This window comes from Marmota marmota, unplaced genomic scaffold, assembly GCF_001458135.2.
Source record: "Marmota marmota marmota unplaced genomic scaffold, marMar, whole genome shotgun sequence".
Classification (NCBI taxonomy): Eukaryota; Metazoa; Chordata; class Mammalia; order Rodentia; family Sciuridae; genus Marmota; species Marmota marmota.
This window is the reverse complement of record NW_026000026.1, coordinates 13,904,478-13,924,886: the sequence shown is the minus strand read 5'-3', so window position 1 is coordinate 13,924,886 and position 20,409 is coordinate 13,904,478. Positions and strand designations below refer to the sequence as shown.

General features: G+C 40.3%; 2 protein-coding genes across 10 annotated transcripts in view; both read right to left on the bottom strand.

The window, feature by feature from the left end:
- Positions 1–5,062: 5,062 nt before the first annotated feature.
- The window catches only part of LOC107137583 (guanine nucleotide-binding protein G(s) subunit alpha), a 60,333-nt gene continuing 44,986 nt past the window's right edge, over positions 5,063–20,409 (bottom strand). For 2 of the 9 annotated variants that reach the window (XM_048810885.1, XM_015480071.2), the window contains exons 2-13: positions 17,571–17,643; positions 14,431–14,475; positions 10,137–10,191; positions 9,912–10,031; positions 9,098–9,195; positions 6,820–6,874; positions 6,621–6,694; positions 6,446–6,504; positions 6,221–6,341; positions 5,987–6,117; positions 5,748–5,815; positions 5,063–5,485 (exon numbers count right to left, since the gene is read on the bottom strand). In XM_048810885.1, coding sequence (XP_048666842.1) covers positions 5,339–5,485; positions 5,748–5,815; positions 5,987–6,117; positions 6,221–6,341; positions 6,446–6,504; positions 6,621–6,694; positions 6,820–6,874; positions 9,098–9,195; positions 9,912–10,031; positions 10,137–10,191; positions 14,431–14,475; positions 17,571–17,643 — 1,046 coding nt within the window. In that variant the 3' untranslated portion in view covers positions 5,063–5,338. Of the gene's footprint in view, positions 5,486–5,747; positions 5,816–5,986; positions 6,118–6,220; positions 6,342–6,445; positions 6,505–6,620; positions 6,695–6,819; positions 6,875–9,097; positions 9,196–9,911; positions 10,032–10,136; positions 10,195–14,430; positions 14,476–17,570; positions 17,648–20,409 lie in introns of all 9 variants that reach the window. The other 7 variants (XM_015480065.2, XM_015480089.2, XM_048810886.1 and 4 more) reach the window with 6 other exon arrangements.
- Gnas (GNAS complex locus) overlaps positions 10,165–20,409 on the bottom strand; it is a 55,892-nt gene continuing 45,647 nt past the window's right edge. The window contains exons 2-3 of the mRNA XM_048810889.1: positions 17,571–17,643; positions 10,165–10,191 (exon numbers count right to left, since the gene is read on the bottom strand). The gene's annotated coding sequence lies outside the window, so the exon portion shown is untranslated. The remainder of the gene's footprint in view (positions 10,192–17,570; positions 17,644–20,409) is intronic.

Below are 20,409 nucleotides of genomic sequence, written 5' to 3'. Positions count from 1 at the left end.
ATATATATATATATATATATATATATATATATATATATATATATGTATATATATAGTCATACTGGAAAATATCCAGTAATTAATATTTGTATTGAAGCTCTAAAATTTAAATGAACATCCAATTTTGGCAAATATCATTATATTTGTTATTATTAATTCAACCTTGAATTCCTAGAATAAGTCTTATTTGGGTATGATGTTTTATTTTTAAAAATTGAAACACTGGATTTTTGTATTTCCATATAAGAAGGTATTAAATGTAGAAATGTAATATTGTATCCTTGTATTTTAAGATATTTACATTGATTCATAAGTGAGGTTAATCTGTAATTTTATTTTTGATGTGTTTTGGAATCAGTGTCATACTTCATAAAATAGTTTTGAAATTTTCCTTTTACTGTGCTCTGAAGTAATTTAAGTAGCATTGAAATTATTTGACCTTTCATGGCTTTGTAGACTTCCCCTGTAGGGGCTGGGGATGTAGCTCAGTGGTAAAAGTGGTGAAGCCCTTGCCTAGCATGTGTGAGGCGTGGGGTTTGCTCCTCAGAACTACTTAAAAATAAATAAATAAATAAATAAATAAATAAATAAAGGTATTGTGTCCATCTGCAACTGGAAAAAAAAATTCCCCTGTAAAACTATCTGGTCTGGTGCCTTTTTACTTTTTCTCATTTAAAAAGAATTTTAAAATGCATTTTACAAACTGAAAAGTATACAGTGATAAATATACAGATCAATACATTTTCTCAAATGAAGGTGTATACACACACGTGCGTGCTTGTGCACACGTGTGTGTGTGTGTGTGTAATCAATCAACATTTAGAGAGAAAAGAAAAAACCCCCACAATCCATTAGCACCTCAGGAGTCTCCCTCACATTCCTTTGGTCAGTGACTAACATGTGTTAGCCTGAAGCTATTTGCACAGAGCTCTCTAGGCTCTCTTTTTTCCCCCTGTGGCAATTGATCTACTTAGATTTTTTTTTTTTCCTCTGTTGGGATCCCTTTTAGTAAACAGTATTTTTCTGGGCATTTGTCTATTTCTTTTTGGTTTTTAAATTATTGATATAGAATTGTGCAAATTAGTCTCTTATGATTTAAATTTTGTTTTACTTGTTATCTTCTCTAATCCCTAACCCATAGGTATTAGATATGGTTTCCAGATGTTCTGTCAAGGTGTGGGCAAATGGATACTTAAATCTAAATGCCTCCATATGTGGTGTGTGTGTGTGTGTGTGTGTGTGTGTGTGTGATGTTATTGCAAAGGCAGTTTCTCTTGTATCTGTCTGTCTGGCTAGCTGTCTGGCTATTCATCTAGCTCTCTAAGTGTCTATAGAAGGGTATCTTTGAAAGGCTGACAAAAGGGAGGTTTGGCCATGTTGTCTGTTTCCTCCTTCTTCACCCTGGGCTATGATGTGATACCATCTTGCAATCACAAGAGTGAAGCCAAGAGGATTGTGGAGGCTTCAGCTCTGTTTTGGAAAAGCTGCTGAAATAATACCAGGAGCCACCTGCCTCCAGAATTCTTGGTCAGTGAGATACAAACTTGTGTTAGTCTGTGCCACTGTAAGCCAGTACTCTTATTTGCAGCCGAACACATTCCTAAATAGTACAGTAATAAAAGAGGCAAATCCAGAAAACTCTAGCTGTATAGCATACGAATGTTAAAATCCTAGATAATTACTTTAGACAAATAAAATTCTATTCTGAAATAAAACCTGGTTTGCACTCAAATTAAGTTAGTGCTTATTGCAGTATCTTTTTAATGTGGCCCTCATTGAAAGTATAACTTCCTGGGATGACAGGAATGTGCCAACAGGCCTGGCTACTACCTGAATTCTTCTGGTTATTTGTTTGCTAAATGGGTGTGACCTTATGAAAGCGGAACTCTGGTGGGCTTGATAGATTTCATATTCTCCATGCATTTGTTGAAGGAAAAGATAAACAAAACCATCAAAAAAAAAAAAAAAAAAAAAAAACAACCCCTATGTAATAGGAGAAAGTCGTTGACATAGAATGGCTATAAGGCCATTTATTTTAATATAATTTGCCCAAATTTAAATAAATGTGGAGGCAGAAAAAAAAATTCTAGACCCTCCTCATACTGTGAAGGGACCTAATGGTTTATTATCATGTTTCGATTTCCACAAGGTCAATAATGAATAGTCATTTATATTTGGCTTACACACCTTAAGGAAGTGTGACACAAATTGTTACCTTTAGAACAACATGTTGCTTTGCATTTAAATAGAGATTTAAAATTCAGCTTAATTTAAAAAAAAAAATAGCTTCATGCAATCAGAGATTTAGACAAAACTCTTTGTATTTTTCTTTGTGAAGATTCTAGAATTTAGAGTTTTGACTCAATATTAAACAACTATAAAAGTTGTTTAATACTGAGTCAAAAAGTAGAGGTAAACAAAATAATATTAAATAGATGGGATAAATCATAAAGCAGGGAGGCAAGTCTCAGACACAACTGAGGGCTTAGAGGGTACCCAGTGACAAAGGCCAGAGCTGTGGGGAGGGGAGCCAGGCGCATGCTTAACTCGGAGCTCTGAGGGAAGAAGACTCCACCCTACCACCTGGGTTTGGAATCCCGTGATACTCTGCAGGATTTCCCCTTGGGTCACAGGCCCTGGAGTCCTGACAACACATGTCATGGTGGAACATCAGGAGATCTTTTCCTCTGTCTTCCCACATTGTCCAGGACAACAGCATGGTATCATAATCAAAAGCATCTTCCTGCTTGCTGCCCTTGTCTCTTGGGCCTCTCTAGGCCTCTGTTTTTCATTGGTAAAGTTGCAGCAACAGCTGAATCTATCTCACTGAGCAGTGACTGGCACATAGTAGGCGTCTGATGGCTGTGATTTTATTGTCCTCTTTCTAGAAGAGACCATGATATCTCTGCCAGTGTTGACCAGCAAGATGGAGTTCTGGGATCTCATTTTCCTTGGGAATTGTGTTTTCTCACTTTGATGCTGTGACATGCTTGTGTGGTTTACAAGAGGTTCCAGAATTTCTATGGACAGGGTGTGTGGGTGGCCATCTTGGAAGAGTGCCTGGGGCCGGGGGATTGAGCCTTGATTTTCCAGTCAGCATGGTCCTTATTTAAAAGTGTTTGTGTAGCACACTGGTCCTGTAGTTGCCTGTGATTGTTGTAGCTAGGTGTTAGTTCTGTTTATTTGGGAGCTTATAATGGATTATGGGATTTGGTCTGGTCTTCTGAATATATTTTCATAGCTATCCCCAGTTTTACCTGGATTGTATATTTACTGGGGTAGAGAGGGGACTTTGCAGAATATGGGAATTGGTGGGTTTGTCAATATATGTGCATAGCAAGCCCTGATTTTTACCTGGATTGTATGTTTAGGGAGGGACTTGGGGAATGATGAGAATTTGTGAGCTTGTCAATATATGTTCACAATAAGCCCTGGTTTTTTACCTGGATTGTGTGTTTACTGGGGTGGGGGAGAATTGGGGGAATTATGGGAATTTGTGGGTTTGTCAATATATATGCATAGCAAGCACTGATTTTTACCTGGATTGTGTGTTTAGGGAGGTACTTGGGGAATTATGGGAATTTGTGAGCTTGTCAATATATATGCACAGTAAGGCCTGGTTTTAACCTGAATTGTGTGTTTACTGGGTGTGGGGGGGAATTATGGGAATTTGTGGGCTTGTCAATATATGTGCATATTAAGCCTTGATTTTTGCTGTTTCTTTGGGAGGCTCTTGAGACTTATTTTCTACCAACATCTACATGGTTAAGTACAATTATCATGTGGGATAAATGTTACATAGGCTTTGGAAAGGTTTACGGAGATGGAAGTGGGGGTACTTGCTACTTCTTCGGCCCTCCTTGGGGCTCATAATCAAGGTGAACTACGGTGGATGATGATCATGGCTGGGACTGTTTTGATCTGGAGAATAGAACACAAAGTGGATTTGGGGCTTGGGTTACAGAATGTATTTGACTCATGTCCCATTTGACCACAACAGAGGACACAGTGGGGGATACTAGGGTCTTCTTCCCAACATTCCAGGGCACCACACCAGGTCACTATGGGTGACCACAATCTTGAAGGACAAGTCTGGGGTATAGTGGACTTCAGGTTCATGCCACATTCCAATTGGGCTTCATTGTGTTTAACATGGGGACCATGAGTGCTGATAACCACCCACCCCTTGTAATAAGTGTGCTTTATTTGTATTTTCACTGAGTGATGTTCCACATATTGAGATGTTTATCTCTTGTTTTAAGTAATTTACATGTTGATGGACTGGTCCCATTTTTTCTGATGCTTTTGCTTATTTTTAAGAATTCTTTATGTATTAATCACCCCTTTTACAGTCTTTCACCAAACTCCTTCCCCCATATTTATTATGTGATTTTCATTTTTATATAACCACCTCCCCTGACCCCTTCTGGCTTTTAGGTCTTTGCCATGCTTAGAGAGTCCTTCTATAGACCAAGATCTTAATTGGAAAACTAGCTATTTTTAAAAAGTAACTTTTAAATTTAGATGTCGATAACAGATCCACATCTAATTCATTCTGGTATGCGGAGTGAGGTAGGGATCGTTTTCCCCCCAGCAGCTAGCCCACTGTATCAAAACCATTTCTTGAATAATTTCACTTCCCCCAACTGACTGGAGCACTGTTTTCATATTTCACCACATAATTTAGTCCATAACTGATTTTAAAAAACCTAACATTTTTTCGAGGGAGATCAGGTAAACAGGCACACCATGTGAGGACGATCAGAGTGTGAGTTGGCAGCAATGATCAAAATGTGATATTCCTTGACATACAGTGTCCCAAAGATTAAGTCATTACTCCCATTTTAGTAGCTTGGGGCCTGTACCTCAACATGGGGTTCCAAACTCCCAATGAAAAGGCCAAGTTTAACCCTCAAACCATGGGAACTGCTTCAGATCGCAAATAACTCACAGGAGTCATTTCTTTCTTTGCTCACATTTAATTTTTATTTTGATTTTTTTAATGCTGCACAACACAATATTTATTTCATTTTTTATTTCATTTGTTTCATTTATTTCTTTATTTCTGTTTGCTGCTTTTATTTTAGTTACTGAAAAGAGAGAGGGAACTTTTGTGGCCTTTTTTTCTTTTTCTTTTTCTGTAGGCCGCCTTAAGCTTTCTAAATTTGGAACATCTAAGCAAGCTGAAGGGAAAAGGGGGTTTCGCAAAATCACTTGGGGAAAGGAAAGGTTGCTTTGTTAATCATGCCCTATGGTGGGTGATTAACTGCTTGTACAATTACGTTTCACTTTTAATTAATTGTGCTTAAGGCTTTAATTAAATTTGGGGGTTCCCTCTTTAGAGCAGCTCGTACTGACGAAGATGCATGCGCTGGATGATGTCGCGGCAGTCGTTGAACACACGGCGGATGTTCTCAGTGTCCACAGCGCAGGTGAAGTGAGGATAGCAGTAGTGGCGCCCATCTCCACTAGCAGTGCTGATTCTCTGTGGGCACAAGTGCAAGGTCCAGTCAGTAACCCTCTCCAGGAAACTATACTGCCAACCCAAGGACAAGTATGACAAGTATGGACCAGCTGCCCGTGTTAAAGAAACCAAAATGCGATGAAGGGGTTTGAACACCCAGAATGGATGCTGGTTGGGAATTATAGAAAAGAAATGGAAGAACTGGATGGTTTAATCCCTACGTTTGGAATTAAAAAGTTTATATCTGTAGAAAAGAGTGAAGACTATAGAAAGCTCTACTCACCAGAAACTCATCTCGAATGAAGTACTTGGCCCGGGTCACGCGTGGGTCCTCTCCGGGCTCGGGAGTAGCTATAAAGAATGGAGATATTTTATTAACTAAAGTAATAAAAAGATAAGAGCACAACTAGGGTATTAACACCACTCTAGCCCCTTAACTTCTCAGCACTCTTGATTTCTCCACCCAGATAGGCTTTTATGCCTTGAGTGTGCCCACATCAAACACGGAAGACACACACGTACCATCCTCAGGAGTAGTGTAGCGAGCAAATTCTGGAAAGTAGTCCTCAATCTTCGATTTTCCAGCAAGGACTTTCTCAGCGAGCAGATCTTGCTTGTTGAGGAACAGAATCACAGAGATGGTGCGCAGCCATCTAACAGAGAGAAGGGTAAGTTTAATGCTGGGACAGTGCAAATCAGGGTTTGAGAGCAGCCCGGGAGCTCCAGGGCAAGCAGGGTACTTGTCCCAGCACATACCTGTTGTTCCAGATGCTCTTGAAGAGGTTCAGAGCCTCCTGCAGGCGGTTGGTCTGGTTGTCCTCCCGAATGACCATGTTGTAGCTGCTGCTGGCCACCACGAAGATAATGGCAGTCACATCTTCAAAGAGAGAAAGAGCAGTGAGAGTTAGAAGCAGAAATGACCCCTAATAATTACAAAAGCACGTGCTCTTGGAGTGCAGTGCCCACCACGGCCATCCATACCATTGAAGCACTGGATCCACTTGCGGCGTTCATCCCGCTGGCCGCCCACATCGAACATGCTGGTGGAGATAAAGGACATCTGGTTATTTCTTCCCAAAGAGAAACCACTCAACTGCCAGAGGGCATGTCAAGAAACCACTGTCTCCATTTGGTATAAAGAGGAAAATCCACTCACTGGAAGTTGACTTTGTCCACCTGGAACTTGGTCTCAAAGATTCCAGAGGTCAGGACGCGGCAGCGAAGCAGGTCCTAAAACAAAGCACGGGTCAATGGATCTCACCAACAACAGAAATAATGATTGTCAATCTGGAGTAAAAATCTTGAGTAGCCTGAGATGTGGGCTCCAAATCTTCTGACTGAAAAAACTTACATACCTGGTCACTCGGCACATAGTCGGCCTGCTTGATGACATCAATCTTGTCCAGAAAGCTTAGAGGAAAAGAGAAGATACATGGTGATGTTAAGGGAGCTCACACCAACTGGCCCACTGTCTGTGTCCTCCACAAACCCTGGCTAAATGAAACAAATTGTCCCTAAGAGATGATAGGCAGCCCAGGACAGTAGTGGGGGCTTTGTTCTTGCTTCTAGCTTTTGTCAATCAGCAGGGCAAGGACCCCAAATGAGGCCTATCAGATCCTATAACTTTTCATAAGACTAGCCAAAACATTTTTTTCATTTTCAAATTGTTTGGCACTGGCTAAAATGGCAAATTGTCTGAAAATTGTATACTTCCATATGCCATTCAGCTTTTTAAAAAATGTAATGTATGTGAAGTGGCATACTTAGAGCAGCAAGGACCTTCCCCTCAGGGGCAAAGGAGATTGTTACTCAGAATCTGTCCTTCCTTTTTACTTTTAAGAATCTCATTGATTAACGAGAACAAAAGCCACTGGCACAAAGGGGCCCTTCTTGCCCTCACTGTGCTGAACAGGAAGCAAACACAAAGTTCCCTTCCGATCTGTGATGTCCATGATATGCAACACTCCAGATACTGAACTTTTAGTTTAAAAAGGTATCTTGCCTGTGTTGCTTGACTGGACACATGTTTAGGGAAGTTAAATTTTCCAAAATTGGGGTAATTTAATTAATATGGAAAATTGATGTTGGAACCAGTTTGGGTTTTCTTTTTGGGGGGAGTGGAGGTGGGAATTGTTTTAAAGTGGGCTAATCAGAAAAGAATCAGGAAGGGAAAAAAGACTATTTAAAGAAAACCCCTAAGTTTTTCCCCTCCTCTTTCCCCTTCCTTTTTACCAGTTTGGAGTTAGTCTGGCTGGGAGGATATACTAACTTGCCCAATCAATCTTATATTACAGCAGGGTCCAGAAATAGCTCCCCAGCCACCCTGGCCTCCAGCATATTGCCATGGCAACAGAACCACAGTTCTAAAAATAGATCCTCAGCACCAAATCTTGTGAGAAGACATCTGGAGTGTGGCCAGCCAAACTCCAGCTCAACAAACAAAAATAGGCAGCTTAAGAATTGGGCACCGCACCAGGGCCTCCGCTCCAACATGCAGGCGGTTAAACCAGAAGCACACTGGTCACTACTCTTCAAATCATCCCCTTACGGGAGGATGTTTAAAAAGTTGAGTGATGTTGTTCTCTTTTTCTTAAAAAAAAAATTCCCATAATCTGAGCAAATGGTGCCATTTTCAGATAAAGTTTCAGGAGTAATGTTGCATTGTAAAAAAAAAAAAAAAAAACAGAAGCCAAAAACTTTTTTAAGTGATGTGACCCAAAACAAACAACCTGGCTAAACTGCTGTTAATTAATGAAATTGTTACATGGCCCCTGCCCCCAGTATTCACAACTGGGATGCCTAAACCCTCCTAATCTGGTACCTGTACTTAACTCCTGACTTGGATCCAAAATACAAATCACAAACAATTCCAGGATTTCCATTTGTTTTGTGTTACTATAATTAGTGCTTCCAGCTTTTAGTTCAAACTTTTGAGAAAATCAGGCACTTTGTTAAAGGAGGAGTGGGGGCTGGGGGCTGTGAGGACTGGCCATGATGGACCGTTTTTCTGTTCCTTGAAAGAATATCTCTCTTAAAAAAAAAAAAAAAAAGTTTTTTTTTTTTTTTTTTTAAATGACCTGGACCACCATATGCTTCCTATGCATGCACAGGATGAAGAAGGTCGTAAAGCATTTAAAAGGCAGCTTTCCAGATGTACTGCATTAAAGGTGCTGGGAACAGCAGGAACAGCCAGGCAGTTAGCCACTGCCAAGAAGCAGAGGCCTGTTTTTGTCTCTTCTGTTCTTTCTTATGTTTTTAAATTGTAGTAATAAAAGATAACATTTTTACATTATCCAACACATGATAGCTGCCCTATTTCCCTAAATGCTTAGAGGTCATTTCAATTAATTACTTCAAGCTAATTAATTATGAGCACCATTTTATATAAGTAATTATCATTTTGCTCTAACAGGTATTAATTGTTGATATGAAATAGTGCCACTACTGCACTAAAAATTGCAATTAAGTGCTTTGTGAAACAAATGATTCAGACTAGAACTTTCTAACTGCTAGTGAAAAATTGGTTGGCTTCTATGAAAAGAATCATGGGAGTTTCAGGTTTTTACAGTTTTTTTTTTTCATTGTTTCCTATTTTATGTGTGGATCCCAGAAACTAAGAAAGGGGCTCCTTACTACTGGGCGCAGTCAATCAGCTGGTACTCGTTGGAGCGCTCATAGCAGGCACGCACTCCCTCATCCTCCCACAGAGCCTTGGCATGCTCGTAGAATTCCTGAAAGTGAACCCAAGAAAGCATGTTTAGAGGAAGCTGTGAGTGTGCACCAAGAACACTGTTATTCAAACTCTTGAGGCCATAGTTCACTGTGACCCACGCTTGCCTATATGTGGGCAAGCCCATATAATGACTTAATGTTCATCAAGAACTTTAATTTAGCATGTTTAACATATTCAGAAGTCCGCATAGTTAATTCCTGTTCTCCTCTGGTGGTGAATTACTGATCTTAATAAATGTGAAAGGTAACACGGTTCAAAGCGAGACTGTCTCCCTGGGCACTTTACCTATGCATCCCACAGTATCTAAGGACATGTCTAGATTAACTCGACAATTAATATTTGTCATCTTCAGCACAGTTTTGTTGGTCCTAATATGTAGACAAGGGAATAATTAAGCCTGTCATAGCTCAGGACTATTTCCCTCATAAAAATTCACAATCTAATAAGTAAGAATTGAGGCATCAAAGGTGGCGTTCATTTGTGGGGTGGACAAGCCAGGATTGACAAGGGGCGATAAAATTTTGCTCATCCACCTTGAACAAAAGTCTAATGTTTTTTTCTTTTTCCAGCATTAAGGATATGTTTGTGATTTACTTCCTATGTGTGTGGCCATACTCCAGGCTGGGTATGGGGCCTGTCCCTGATGTTCTTATAGGATCAAGTTACTGCACAGGTGAGTGGAGGCAAGGGCTACCAGGCAGGGGTGTGGCTTACAGGTGGGAAGTCAAAGTCAGGCACGTTCATCACGCTCAGAATGTAGTCCACTCTGAACTGGTTCTCAGGGTTGGCCAGCTCCACAGGGGGCACCAGGTTGCTCATGGCAGCCACGATGGTCTGAAAATGATTGAGTAAAGCAGTCAGGGGCACAGAACTGCATGTGTGTGGGGGGGTACTAAAGAGAGCAAGGGGGTACTAAAGAGAGAAGGGAGCTACACGTACTTCAATGGCCTCCTTCAGGTTGTTTTTGATGTCCTGCACCTTGGTGGCCTTCTCACTACAGTGGGATTAAAAAGAAAAGAAAATCATATTGCATCCCGCTGACCAGGGGTCACCTTAATCAAGATACTCCAACTAAAAAGCATAGTATTCTGTTCTTCAAGGAGTTGTGGGTTCAGATCTGTGCAGATTGGAGGCACCCAAGTAAATCATAGCGTCCCAAACGTGCCCCAAGGACACATTGGATGGGAGTGATTAGCAAGTCAGCACCTATAGAGATCACCATCAGCTGTACCAGAGGTTGCAGGGGTTATCTGCTATTCCAGATTTGGCTCCGTGGGTTTGCAGCCCCCACACCACACACCACCACTTCCTAAAAGGCTCCTCCTACTTGGCCCTTATCAGCATTCTTCGTGGGGGTTGTAGGGTGTACAGGTCATCATGGGGTTTGACTTGGTATTCTCTGGGTTGCTACTGACAACCAGCAAATGCTAGGGGTGGTGTTAATAATCATTAATTACAGATTCCAGGGCTCTGCAGTCCTACTTATTTGCAGCCCTGTTATTTATTTAAACAGTTACATGTCTGTCATAGGGAGATGTTATTTTGGGTACTGCAGCTAACAATACTTCTAAGTTTATAATGTTGTGCACACTGGTCCGCCAAGGTTATCAGGAACGGAAGACCTCCCCAAGTCCTAATAATGGTGGTAGGGGGTCTATGCCAGTTCCTGACATGCAGCCCATTGTGGTCTTTGTGGAACTGTCTGTATTCAGAGCCACTGGTAAAGGCCATAGTGTAAAGGCCATAACCTTTGGCTGTTGTGGTTCCCTGACAGAATGTTACTTTTTGGTACCAGATTACATTGGCCCAAATATTATATATCTTTTAGAAACTGGCCTTCAGGATAGAAGGCACAGTCAGGGGAGATGCCCAAGCGTTTGTTTTTAATTGTATTGGGGAATGAACGCAGGGGCATTGAATGACCAAGCTACAGGTCCAACCCCTTTTATTGAGACAAGTCCTTGCTAAGTTGATGAGGCAGGCCTGGAGCTTGTGGTGCTCCTGCCTCAGGTTCCCATGTCCCAACTTTTTTTAAGGGTCAACAAAGCACCTTCTGCTACGGATATGACATCTAGCCCTGCCTTGAGTCGGGGGAAGGAATCCCAATGTGTGCAGTATCCACTGGGCATGCGGCCCTGGGATGTGACACAGCGCCACATGCAGGAAGGTGCTGCAGCCTCACCCTCTAATGGGGAAACTGAGGCTGAGAGGAATCCTAGTCAGAGGCAGCAACTGGGGATAAAGCTACTTTTTCTTGCTGCTCGCAATTAAAACAATGAGATTCCCACTTTTTGAAATATTCACTTGATTGGTTCAACAGAAGTCACAGAATGGAGACAGAAGTGAAACAAATGACTCCTCCAGAGTGGGACAGAAAATTAAGGCACAGGAAATACAAAGGGGGATTGATAGCAACTGCAGCCAGGAAAGGGTCAGTGGTGCTGCAGGTGGGAGGGGGCACGTGTGGGCCTTGTGGGGGAGTGGCTGGGCAGGGTCAGAGTCACATGCATTTTAACAGGCCCTCCCCCCAGAGAAGCTGTTCTTTCCTTTTTCAATGAGATTCATTTTACTTTTTGAACAAGTATTTATATATTTGGAGGAGTGGGCCTCCATTTTGTGAATGATCTCAAAATTCACCCTTAGACTTGAGCCTCTCAGATGGGCCCTTACATACCCTTAGACCTTGCTAGCAAGGTCTGGGGTGCTGCTCTCATCAGCAGAGGGGAGCATCTTGTGGGAGGGGAGGTTGGCACCAGGAATTTGACAGGATCCACTTCGGTATGGAGAGAATCAGACCCCAGGGGTGGAAGTGGTAGCAAGGTGTGTGTTTTGGGCAGTCTTGCATAAACCTAGAAGTTGCCCCAGGCCCCTGGACTCTTAAAGCTCCCCCCCCCCACCCTCCATATTTGAAGGGAGAGTCCTGACCATTCAGTGGGGGCTGTTCTGCTTCAGATGTATGGAATTAACGATCATTTCTGAAATTATGAATTTTCAGCGTTGGTGTTAGTCTAAAATCAGTTATTCAGACGTTAGACAGTGAAAGGACATGTGTTTGACATCCCTAATGTTCATGCTTGAATTCAGAATTTACTTAAAACTGCCGAGGACAAACCCACCCCCACTTATTAAAAACGGGCTCCCTGTCATTAGTACTAAATGCCCTAAATCTCTGGGTTGAAGGTCTCCCAACAGTAAGATGAAGTGTGTTTGGATTAAATTTCTAAATCCATATACAGCAAGAGAAAAATACTTCCAGAAATGAGATTCTTTCATTCAGTTTGATATTTTGGTCTAAGTAGTAGTATGATAATTGGAAAACTTCCAGTCTTAAAATACGGATATTTTGAGAACGTGTTCAGTATTCATCTACGTATGTGAATAGGTGTGGGAGTATATCAAGTATAAAACAGCTAAAATAGAAATCTAAAATCTAATTCGGGTGTGTGATACTAAAACATAAAATTCTTCCATTGAAGCAATTACTATGTAGATGGAGATGTTACACTGGGGGCTGGCAGGTTTATCATCATTTGTACTATCACTTAATGAATTTAACATTGATTGTGAGATTTGGATAAAACTCCTTAGATGTCTCTAAACTACTTAATGGCAAAATATATGCCAATTGCTAGAATTCTAAGTGACTCAACAGTTGGGACTAGGGCTAGAAATGCTTTCAGGATGTTGATGCCCTCTCCACCCCCAATGTACAGAGATTAGTGGGGTTAATGTTATTTAACAGGTCCTGCCTACCTCCAACTAAGTGGTAGGGGAGGGGTACGCTGTACTAGGTTTCATTCAGTTCTATGCCTATCTTTGTGCTTTTGTGGGGAAAGACAGACAAAAGAAGAAAGACAGAAGACAGACGCAGGATACAGGGATTGCTGAAACATGCAGAGAACTTTTATTTGACACGAATGTTAATACTTATATTTACTTGTAGAACAGTCAGAGAGAGACGTGCAGGCAAGGTATTAGTAGGGTTCAAGGATTTAGCACAACATCTAGTACACAGTAGATTGTTCAATAATGACTTGTCATATTTCAGATGCCAACTTTTGGTACAGCAGATTATCAATCAGTTTCTATATAGGTGCCTTTCAATAGTCATTCTATTACATTTTTGCCAATTAAAGATTTTTTTGTTTTTTTTTTTGTTTTTTTTTTTTGTTTTTTTTTTTTTTGTAGTTATCTTTAAAGGTCAGGTAGTAGGTGGGCCCCCCCTCCCCCCAGACAACAGAATAGTATTCTTATTAGAGGTTCATAAGACCGAGCAATTCCAGCATGCAAATTGTGATAGGAAAGGCCGGGAAGAGGAGAGACTGTAGCCATCATCTAGGGATAATATATTCTAAAAGAAACAGATGAACAAACATGTGTCAGTTACTTTGTCCCCAACCCGTGTCCTTTGCCCCTCCCCGCCCTGGCCACAGAAGCTATTTCTTTGAGATGCCCTAGGCTAAGTCAATTGGACCTATATGTTCTCATGAGAAATAGCTGCTCCATCCCTGCATGCTGAGTATGCAAGCAGAGTTCGTGTGGCTCACCTAGCATGCGGAGGCTTGTGTGTGTGCATGCGCGTTGAGATGGTATGGGATGCAGAAAGCAAAATGGAAGAGATGATGGTAATGGAAAAATGGATGCCATCATGAATATCCTTATCTACCAGCTAATGTGAAGTGCCTTGAATTAAATTTGATTGTTTTTATAAAGGCCAGTGGCTTCAAGATGATTCCTAACAATGAATTGCTGCTAAGTGCCAAGGCATTTTTCAAAATTAAGAATTGTATGGCACGGCATATTTTAATAGAGGAAAAAAAATTTTTTTTTCTTCCAGAGATCTGAAATTTTAAAATCAGACCAACCACTGGACGGACAGAATTTAATAGATGCATTTTAAAAACAAGTAGTTGATTCAAACAGAGAACTGGGGGGAAATAAAAACCATATGGAAAAACATCAGTTCTCAAAATTCTAAACTATTGTCTAAAGCTAAAATCTATAACTTTCCCCCAGCTGGATCTAATTATACTTTAGAAATGCTGAAAAAAATTATGTTTTGCACTTCACTTGTTAAGAAGTTGTCTACACGTTATTTGCACATGTATACCAAGATGGCTGATGGCCCTTAAATGATTATTTTCTTCCCAGGTCTGTGCCCTCAGTTTCCCAGTATGATCTTCATGTTTGTTTTGTTTGTTAAAAATTTTTTTCTGTTTTTGAATGTGCCTACCCATCGCTGTTGCTCCTTGCAGCCTGCGGGTCCTCTTCGCCGCCCCTTTTAAAGAGAGATTGAAAGCTCACCTAGTCTGCAAGGCACCGCAATTTCATACAACCCACACAGCCTCTCCACATTCTTAAACAATCAGCCAAGAGCAAATGCAATAATTCGCGCGCCATCCTCCCGTTAATTCTTAGGTCGCCTTTCTGGCTAAATCTGAATGTCTACTGAGACTAAAGGCCGTAGGGGGAAGAATTCCACACCTTCGCTGCAGTATTAACAGAGCCCTCTGGAGACTCTGGTCGGATACAGGAGGGACAGATAATTATTTTCTTGTGCTTTCACTAAATGTACATGCATTAGGGAACTAAAGCAGTGATTTATCTCAGTATTCTTCTGAGAATATGGCAGCTCAGAAGGCTCTTAATTCTCCCAGGTCAGAATCTTCAGTGTTGTATCCAAACATGCAAAGGCATAGACAGTGGAGATTTTTGTCCATTATTTCCTGGTGCAAAATTAATAATCTTCCTTCATGCAGTGGGAGAAACTAGCAACTACCTATACAATGTTTATATTTATAAATAACTGTTTCTTGTAAATTGTCACCAACTTCAATTGCCTGGTTGAAAAAAGGAAAACCCACCCCACTACCACCAAAAACAAAAACTCAAAATTAAAAAAAAAAAAAACAAACCAAAAAACCCAATCTTCATCTCTTCATCAACAGTAGGAATTGCTCCCTGAAGGCAAAGGCGGAAGGGCAGGATAGCTGAGCCTTCGGTGACATGTTTTATAATTGATTAGCTTAGCTCAACCAACACTAATGATTTTTTTTTTTTTTAATACTAAACAGTTAGCTTTGAGTTAAGAAATCCATATTTGATCTCTGTATTTCTGAAGGTCAAATTAATATTGTTACTCTCAAAAACATAATTGGCACAGCAGCTTGTGGACAGTTAAGGCAAATTTAATACCGCAGACTACAGCTAACAAAGTACAGGATTGGCAGGAGGGGGTGAGAACGGAAAAAAAAAAAAAAAACCCACACCAGGCAGACCACCATTTAGGGACAGAGGTCACCATTTCCTAAGGAATTCCTAGTTTAGAAAGAGCTGCATTTGTTGCAGTACAACAGTGAGGAAAAGCAAGAGAGGAAGCTTTAGCTGCACTAGGTAAAAATGAGGTACTTAGACCCCCATGAAGAACACCCCGGCATGTCACTTTCGCATGCTAAATTTAACATTATCAGGGATCCACTAAGGAGGCAAACTGGGAATGTCTCTTCCTCTTTTCGAAAAGAAAATAGAAAAGAGAAGTTCTTGTTTAGAAGCCTCGTGTGTGCTACACTGGTTCACTTGGGGGTGTGTGTGGGGGTGCCTTTCTGTAAAAAATTAAAAAATATTAGGGAAATCTGTACAATAATAAAACCTCAAGTGAATTATTTCAAGGAGACTTCTCTTCCATCCAACTCAAGCTAAGGTAAACAGTGGCTGCTGCATCTTTTAAAATGCTAGCCATGTCCAGCTTTAATCAAAATATTTATCCAGAGGGCGCATGGTGAAATTATTTTTGCTTAACTAGTCTCATGAAGAAGCACCCCCCACCACTGCAAGTTGCAGGAGGGGGGAAATTTAGGATAGACTTTTCTTTAAATTACAAATATAAGGCTTGAAGTTGGTTTTAGGGGGTTTTGTTTTTTTGTTTATTGACAGGATGGCAGTCTCCGCTGGCAGGGTTTTACTCAAGGGTGTGTCAGGAATTAATTTCAGAATTATGTGAAAGTGACTGACTTAATAGCAATAGAGATACATATTCATAATTCATGACTATTCTAAAATATAGGTAAACTTGTCCTTCCTTCCTTTCTGCATGGTACTCTTCTGAATTCAGGGTTAAAGTATAAAAAGCATCTTAAACTAAAATGACCATTTCTATGGGTGATGTCATCTTTTCCTAAGCTCTGATTATTTGATCTCACAAATTCTAGAATTTTCCATAAAGAACCGCCTTTGGCACTCTGAAAGGTTACAGAGTTCACCTCCATTTCCCAGTGCTTAATGCGTAGCAAGCAGTGGGTTTTGTTTTTTAGGGGTGCGTAAACTAACCTAAACTGCCCCCTCAACTCAATCTGAAGTGAACGCAACTGAAGGACGAACTTTCAATTGAAAGCATGTTGAGGAGAGGGAATGGGGCTGCTAACCAGCTAGTAATTGCAAACTAGTGCCTTCAGGTGCTTGTGATCTGGTGATTAACTGGCTTCACGGGAGTGAAAATGGACCCCATCTGGGGGTCTGGCAAGAAAAAACCCAAACTCCTGATTTATTGAGTATTCCTCAGTTTGCGTTCTTCATGGAAGCAGGACCCCACACTCATGGAGTCTCTTATAAATACTGTTTCTTTTTTTAAAAAAGTCTATTCTCACTGAAGTATTGCTCATTGTTGTATATACCTCAAGACCTGGAAGGACATTTCAAAGGCAAAAATGCCCCTTGAACCAGGCGGAAGATATAGCTCCCAGCCTTTCCATCATGTGAAAACTCCCTTTCATTTCTTTAGGTGGGAGTATTGATATTTAGTAAAGGAAACAATTATTTGCCCATAATGTCAATTCAAAAGGGGACAATTAAAAAAAAATTATCAACAAGGGCGATCACTTCTTTGTTTTACATGAAGATATTATTAAAACAATGTTTTGCTAATAGTTAAAAACATCCTGGGTGGATGATGAAGCTGAAATCGGCTGGGGAGGAGGGGATCTCTGCAGTGGTCAGCACTAGCTTGACAAGGGGGCCGCGGAGGACCCGTCAGCCATGTTGGAGTCACTGCAGCAGAAGCTGCGGCAGACAACCTGGCCTCAGGGATGCCATCAAGGGCCAAGTGCCATGAACTGTCCTCTGCAACCAGGCATACTTTCCCGGGACAGAGAGGTGTCTTATATGAACACTGGTGCTTTATTTTTATTTCGATTATTATTATTGCACCAAAGATTAAGGGGGGGGGGAGTCCTCAAGAGCTCTTAGGATTTTCTAATATGTAAATTAGAAATAAGTGCAAATTAGGTGTCCAGCTCCAAACCTACCTATACTGCAGCCTAAAGTTAGTATAAAATGTGTCACTTGTTCTTAGTGCCCTTACACAGATTTGACACTTACTCTCCATTAAACCCATTAACATGCAGGATCCTCATTTGCTTCACAATGGTGCTTTTACCAGATTCTCCAGCGCCTAGAAAACGAAAGTAAGTCTCAGGTTAAGAAGGAGGCATCTCATACTTTGGGCAGGGAAAGGACTGCAGTTTTTTGTTTTGTTTTTCCATAGAAGCAACACAACAACAAACACAAAATAACAGACTTGCAATTTTCCTTGACATTTCGACGCAGAGAAAATGAAATAAACATCCAACTCAGTGTCTACCTGCAGTATTTCACCATCAGAACAACAAACAAGAATTAAAGGTGGTGCTGTTTTAGGTTTTTGTTTTGTTTTTTGTTTTTGTTTGTTTCCCTCCTTTTTGGTTGTTTAAAAAATCGTGGGGTGTTGAAGGCACAGGCCAAGGAGAATGACGCAATTTTGTCATTTGAGGAGGAAAAAGAAAATTGAAGTTAAAACTGTGAAACTAAATTCTTGAAATGTGAGCACTGACTGGCAAAATGGCTCACATAAATGTATGTGAGCCACATAATTCATTGTTTGTCAGATGTTTCATGGTTAAAATACCCAGGATTTGCAAACAATGCCCAGACACTGCAGTCTCTCACATCACATACAGATGCAGCACTGCCAGCCCGAACATGGCACAATGCAGCTGCCTTCCATGCAGGGTCCCCACCCTTGGGGTACTTAAAATCCAAACTTAAAACCACAATATTACATTTTATCCACTTATTCACCCTCCTCTCCCCCCAAAATGTTATCTTTCCAAATATAAATTCTCTTTGGATATAACCACCCTGTTGCAGAGGAAAATGGAAGACCATCAATTATCTGTCATCTTCTCCAAAAACACATTTTAATATCAAATATAGCACTTGAGACCATATTAGCATTAGGTCACCTGCAACAACAATAAAGAGTAATAAAAGGGCAAGACTTTGATCATAAGGAAAAATAATGCCTAGAAACCACTGAATTTCAAAGACTCTAAGCCCTTCCCAACTAAGCAGGAAGGGACACATGCCTCCATTTTAAATCACCTTTCATTTGTTGAAAAATAGCATTTTATAGGAAAAAATGCACATTTCTATCAAGCTAGAGGAGGATTGCTGCTATTATTATTATTATTATTATTAGGCAAATGCACACTCTCCACCAAATCCCAGGTGATAATTCTTTGCCCTCCTCCCACAGAAATCTGTGTGGTTTTTAACCCTTTTTCTTTTTAATTAATTGTTTTGCTTTAATACCCACATAGCAAAGCATTCCTCCTTTGCTTGCCTTTCCACAATGCTGTAATCAATTATCTGTAAAAGTTAAAATTCAAACATTGATTTCAAAGTAAACACTATCTTAATGAACATAACTCTCATAAATTAAAATATAAAAAGCACTATTAGGAGATTTCATGAAGAGAATACATAATATTAATCAGGAACTCCAATGTTTTTATTTCAGAACTGCTAAAAAGTGTCAACACTTATCTTACAGGGATGAATAGATCTGTGCCTCAGTTTCCACATTTATGAAATTAGAGAATCGGGCTAAAAATTACTGTACTTTTTTTGTGGTTCTGTTAATTTAATGACATGGAAATTGGTGAATTAAGTTATAAAACCAGGATTTGGAGCATTATGTTGTTTGGGGGGGGGGGGCGTTATTTAGTGAAACCCACCATTTTAAAATACAAAATGCTGTCACTTGCCTGGGCTACAGATTTCTGTGCCAGAGGCTATTACTGAATTGTGACAAAATATAGCCATGTAGACTAGGGTACCTTAGAAAGATGAGCCCACAGCAAGGTAAGGTATGCTCAGAGTTAACAGTCTCAAATTAAGTGGAGACTTTGTGAGCACTGCACCAAAGGTGTTAGAAATTTAAGGTACCATTAGCATCACACTTGACTTAAATTAGTATTCAGATAGCAAGATCCTATTCATGGGAAAGATTCTAGACTTTTCCAGTTTTATACTTTGAAATCAAATCATACGCATATTAACATTCACATAGCATAAGTCTACCTTTAGAAGTTTGAGAAGACACCTTCACATATGCACCATTTAATTACTGAAATTGCAAATGCATTAACACCAAAGAGACTTATTTTCACTTAATAAATAATTTACTGCTTTTATAAATCTGGACCCAGGAGAACAAAGGCGTGACCCATCCAAAGAGAGCAAACCAAACACCACCAGGAAAAAAAAAAAAAGAAAGAAAGAAAGAAAAAGAAAAAAACAACAGGACTTTTTTTACATTGTGTTTTTGATAATCAAGCTGTTTGTTGAAATGTGACCATGAACTAGGTCTTAACCTAGCCAATCCACAAATTTATTCAGATAACTAAATAACCAAGGAAGTGGAAAACTTCCATTCTAATTCACGCTTGTGTAATTCTTCTGGTCATTTCAACAATTTTTAAAATGCTCCCCCCCACCAAAGCAGCACCTTAAAGAAAAAGGGAGGAAAGGCCATCTCCTCACAGTGAAGGATCCCCCCCCCGCCCCGCTCCCCCCCCCATAGGAAAAACCGCAATCAAAAAAGAGAAGAAAAACCAAACAACCAAATGTCACTTGACAAACAACTAATTAATGTCTTTTCATCTCTCCCACCTGGGAAAAGTCTTTCCCTTAGAGCGCTCTCAATCCCCTCCCCCCTGTAAAGGACAAATTTTTTAAAACGCCATTTCCAGACCAAGAAGCCATTTACAGACAAATGTCATTTTCCAGTTTTATCTGATTTGTGAATGTCTTTTTTCCTTTATTTTTTTGACAAAGCACTCTCAATGTGGTCAACTAACAGGAAAATGTGTGTGTGTTTTTTTTAATGGTCTATTGC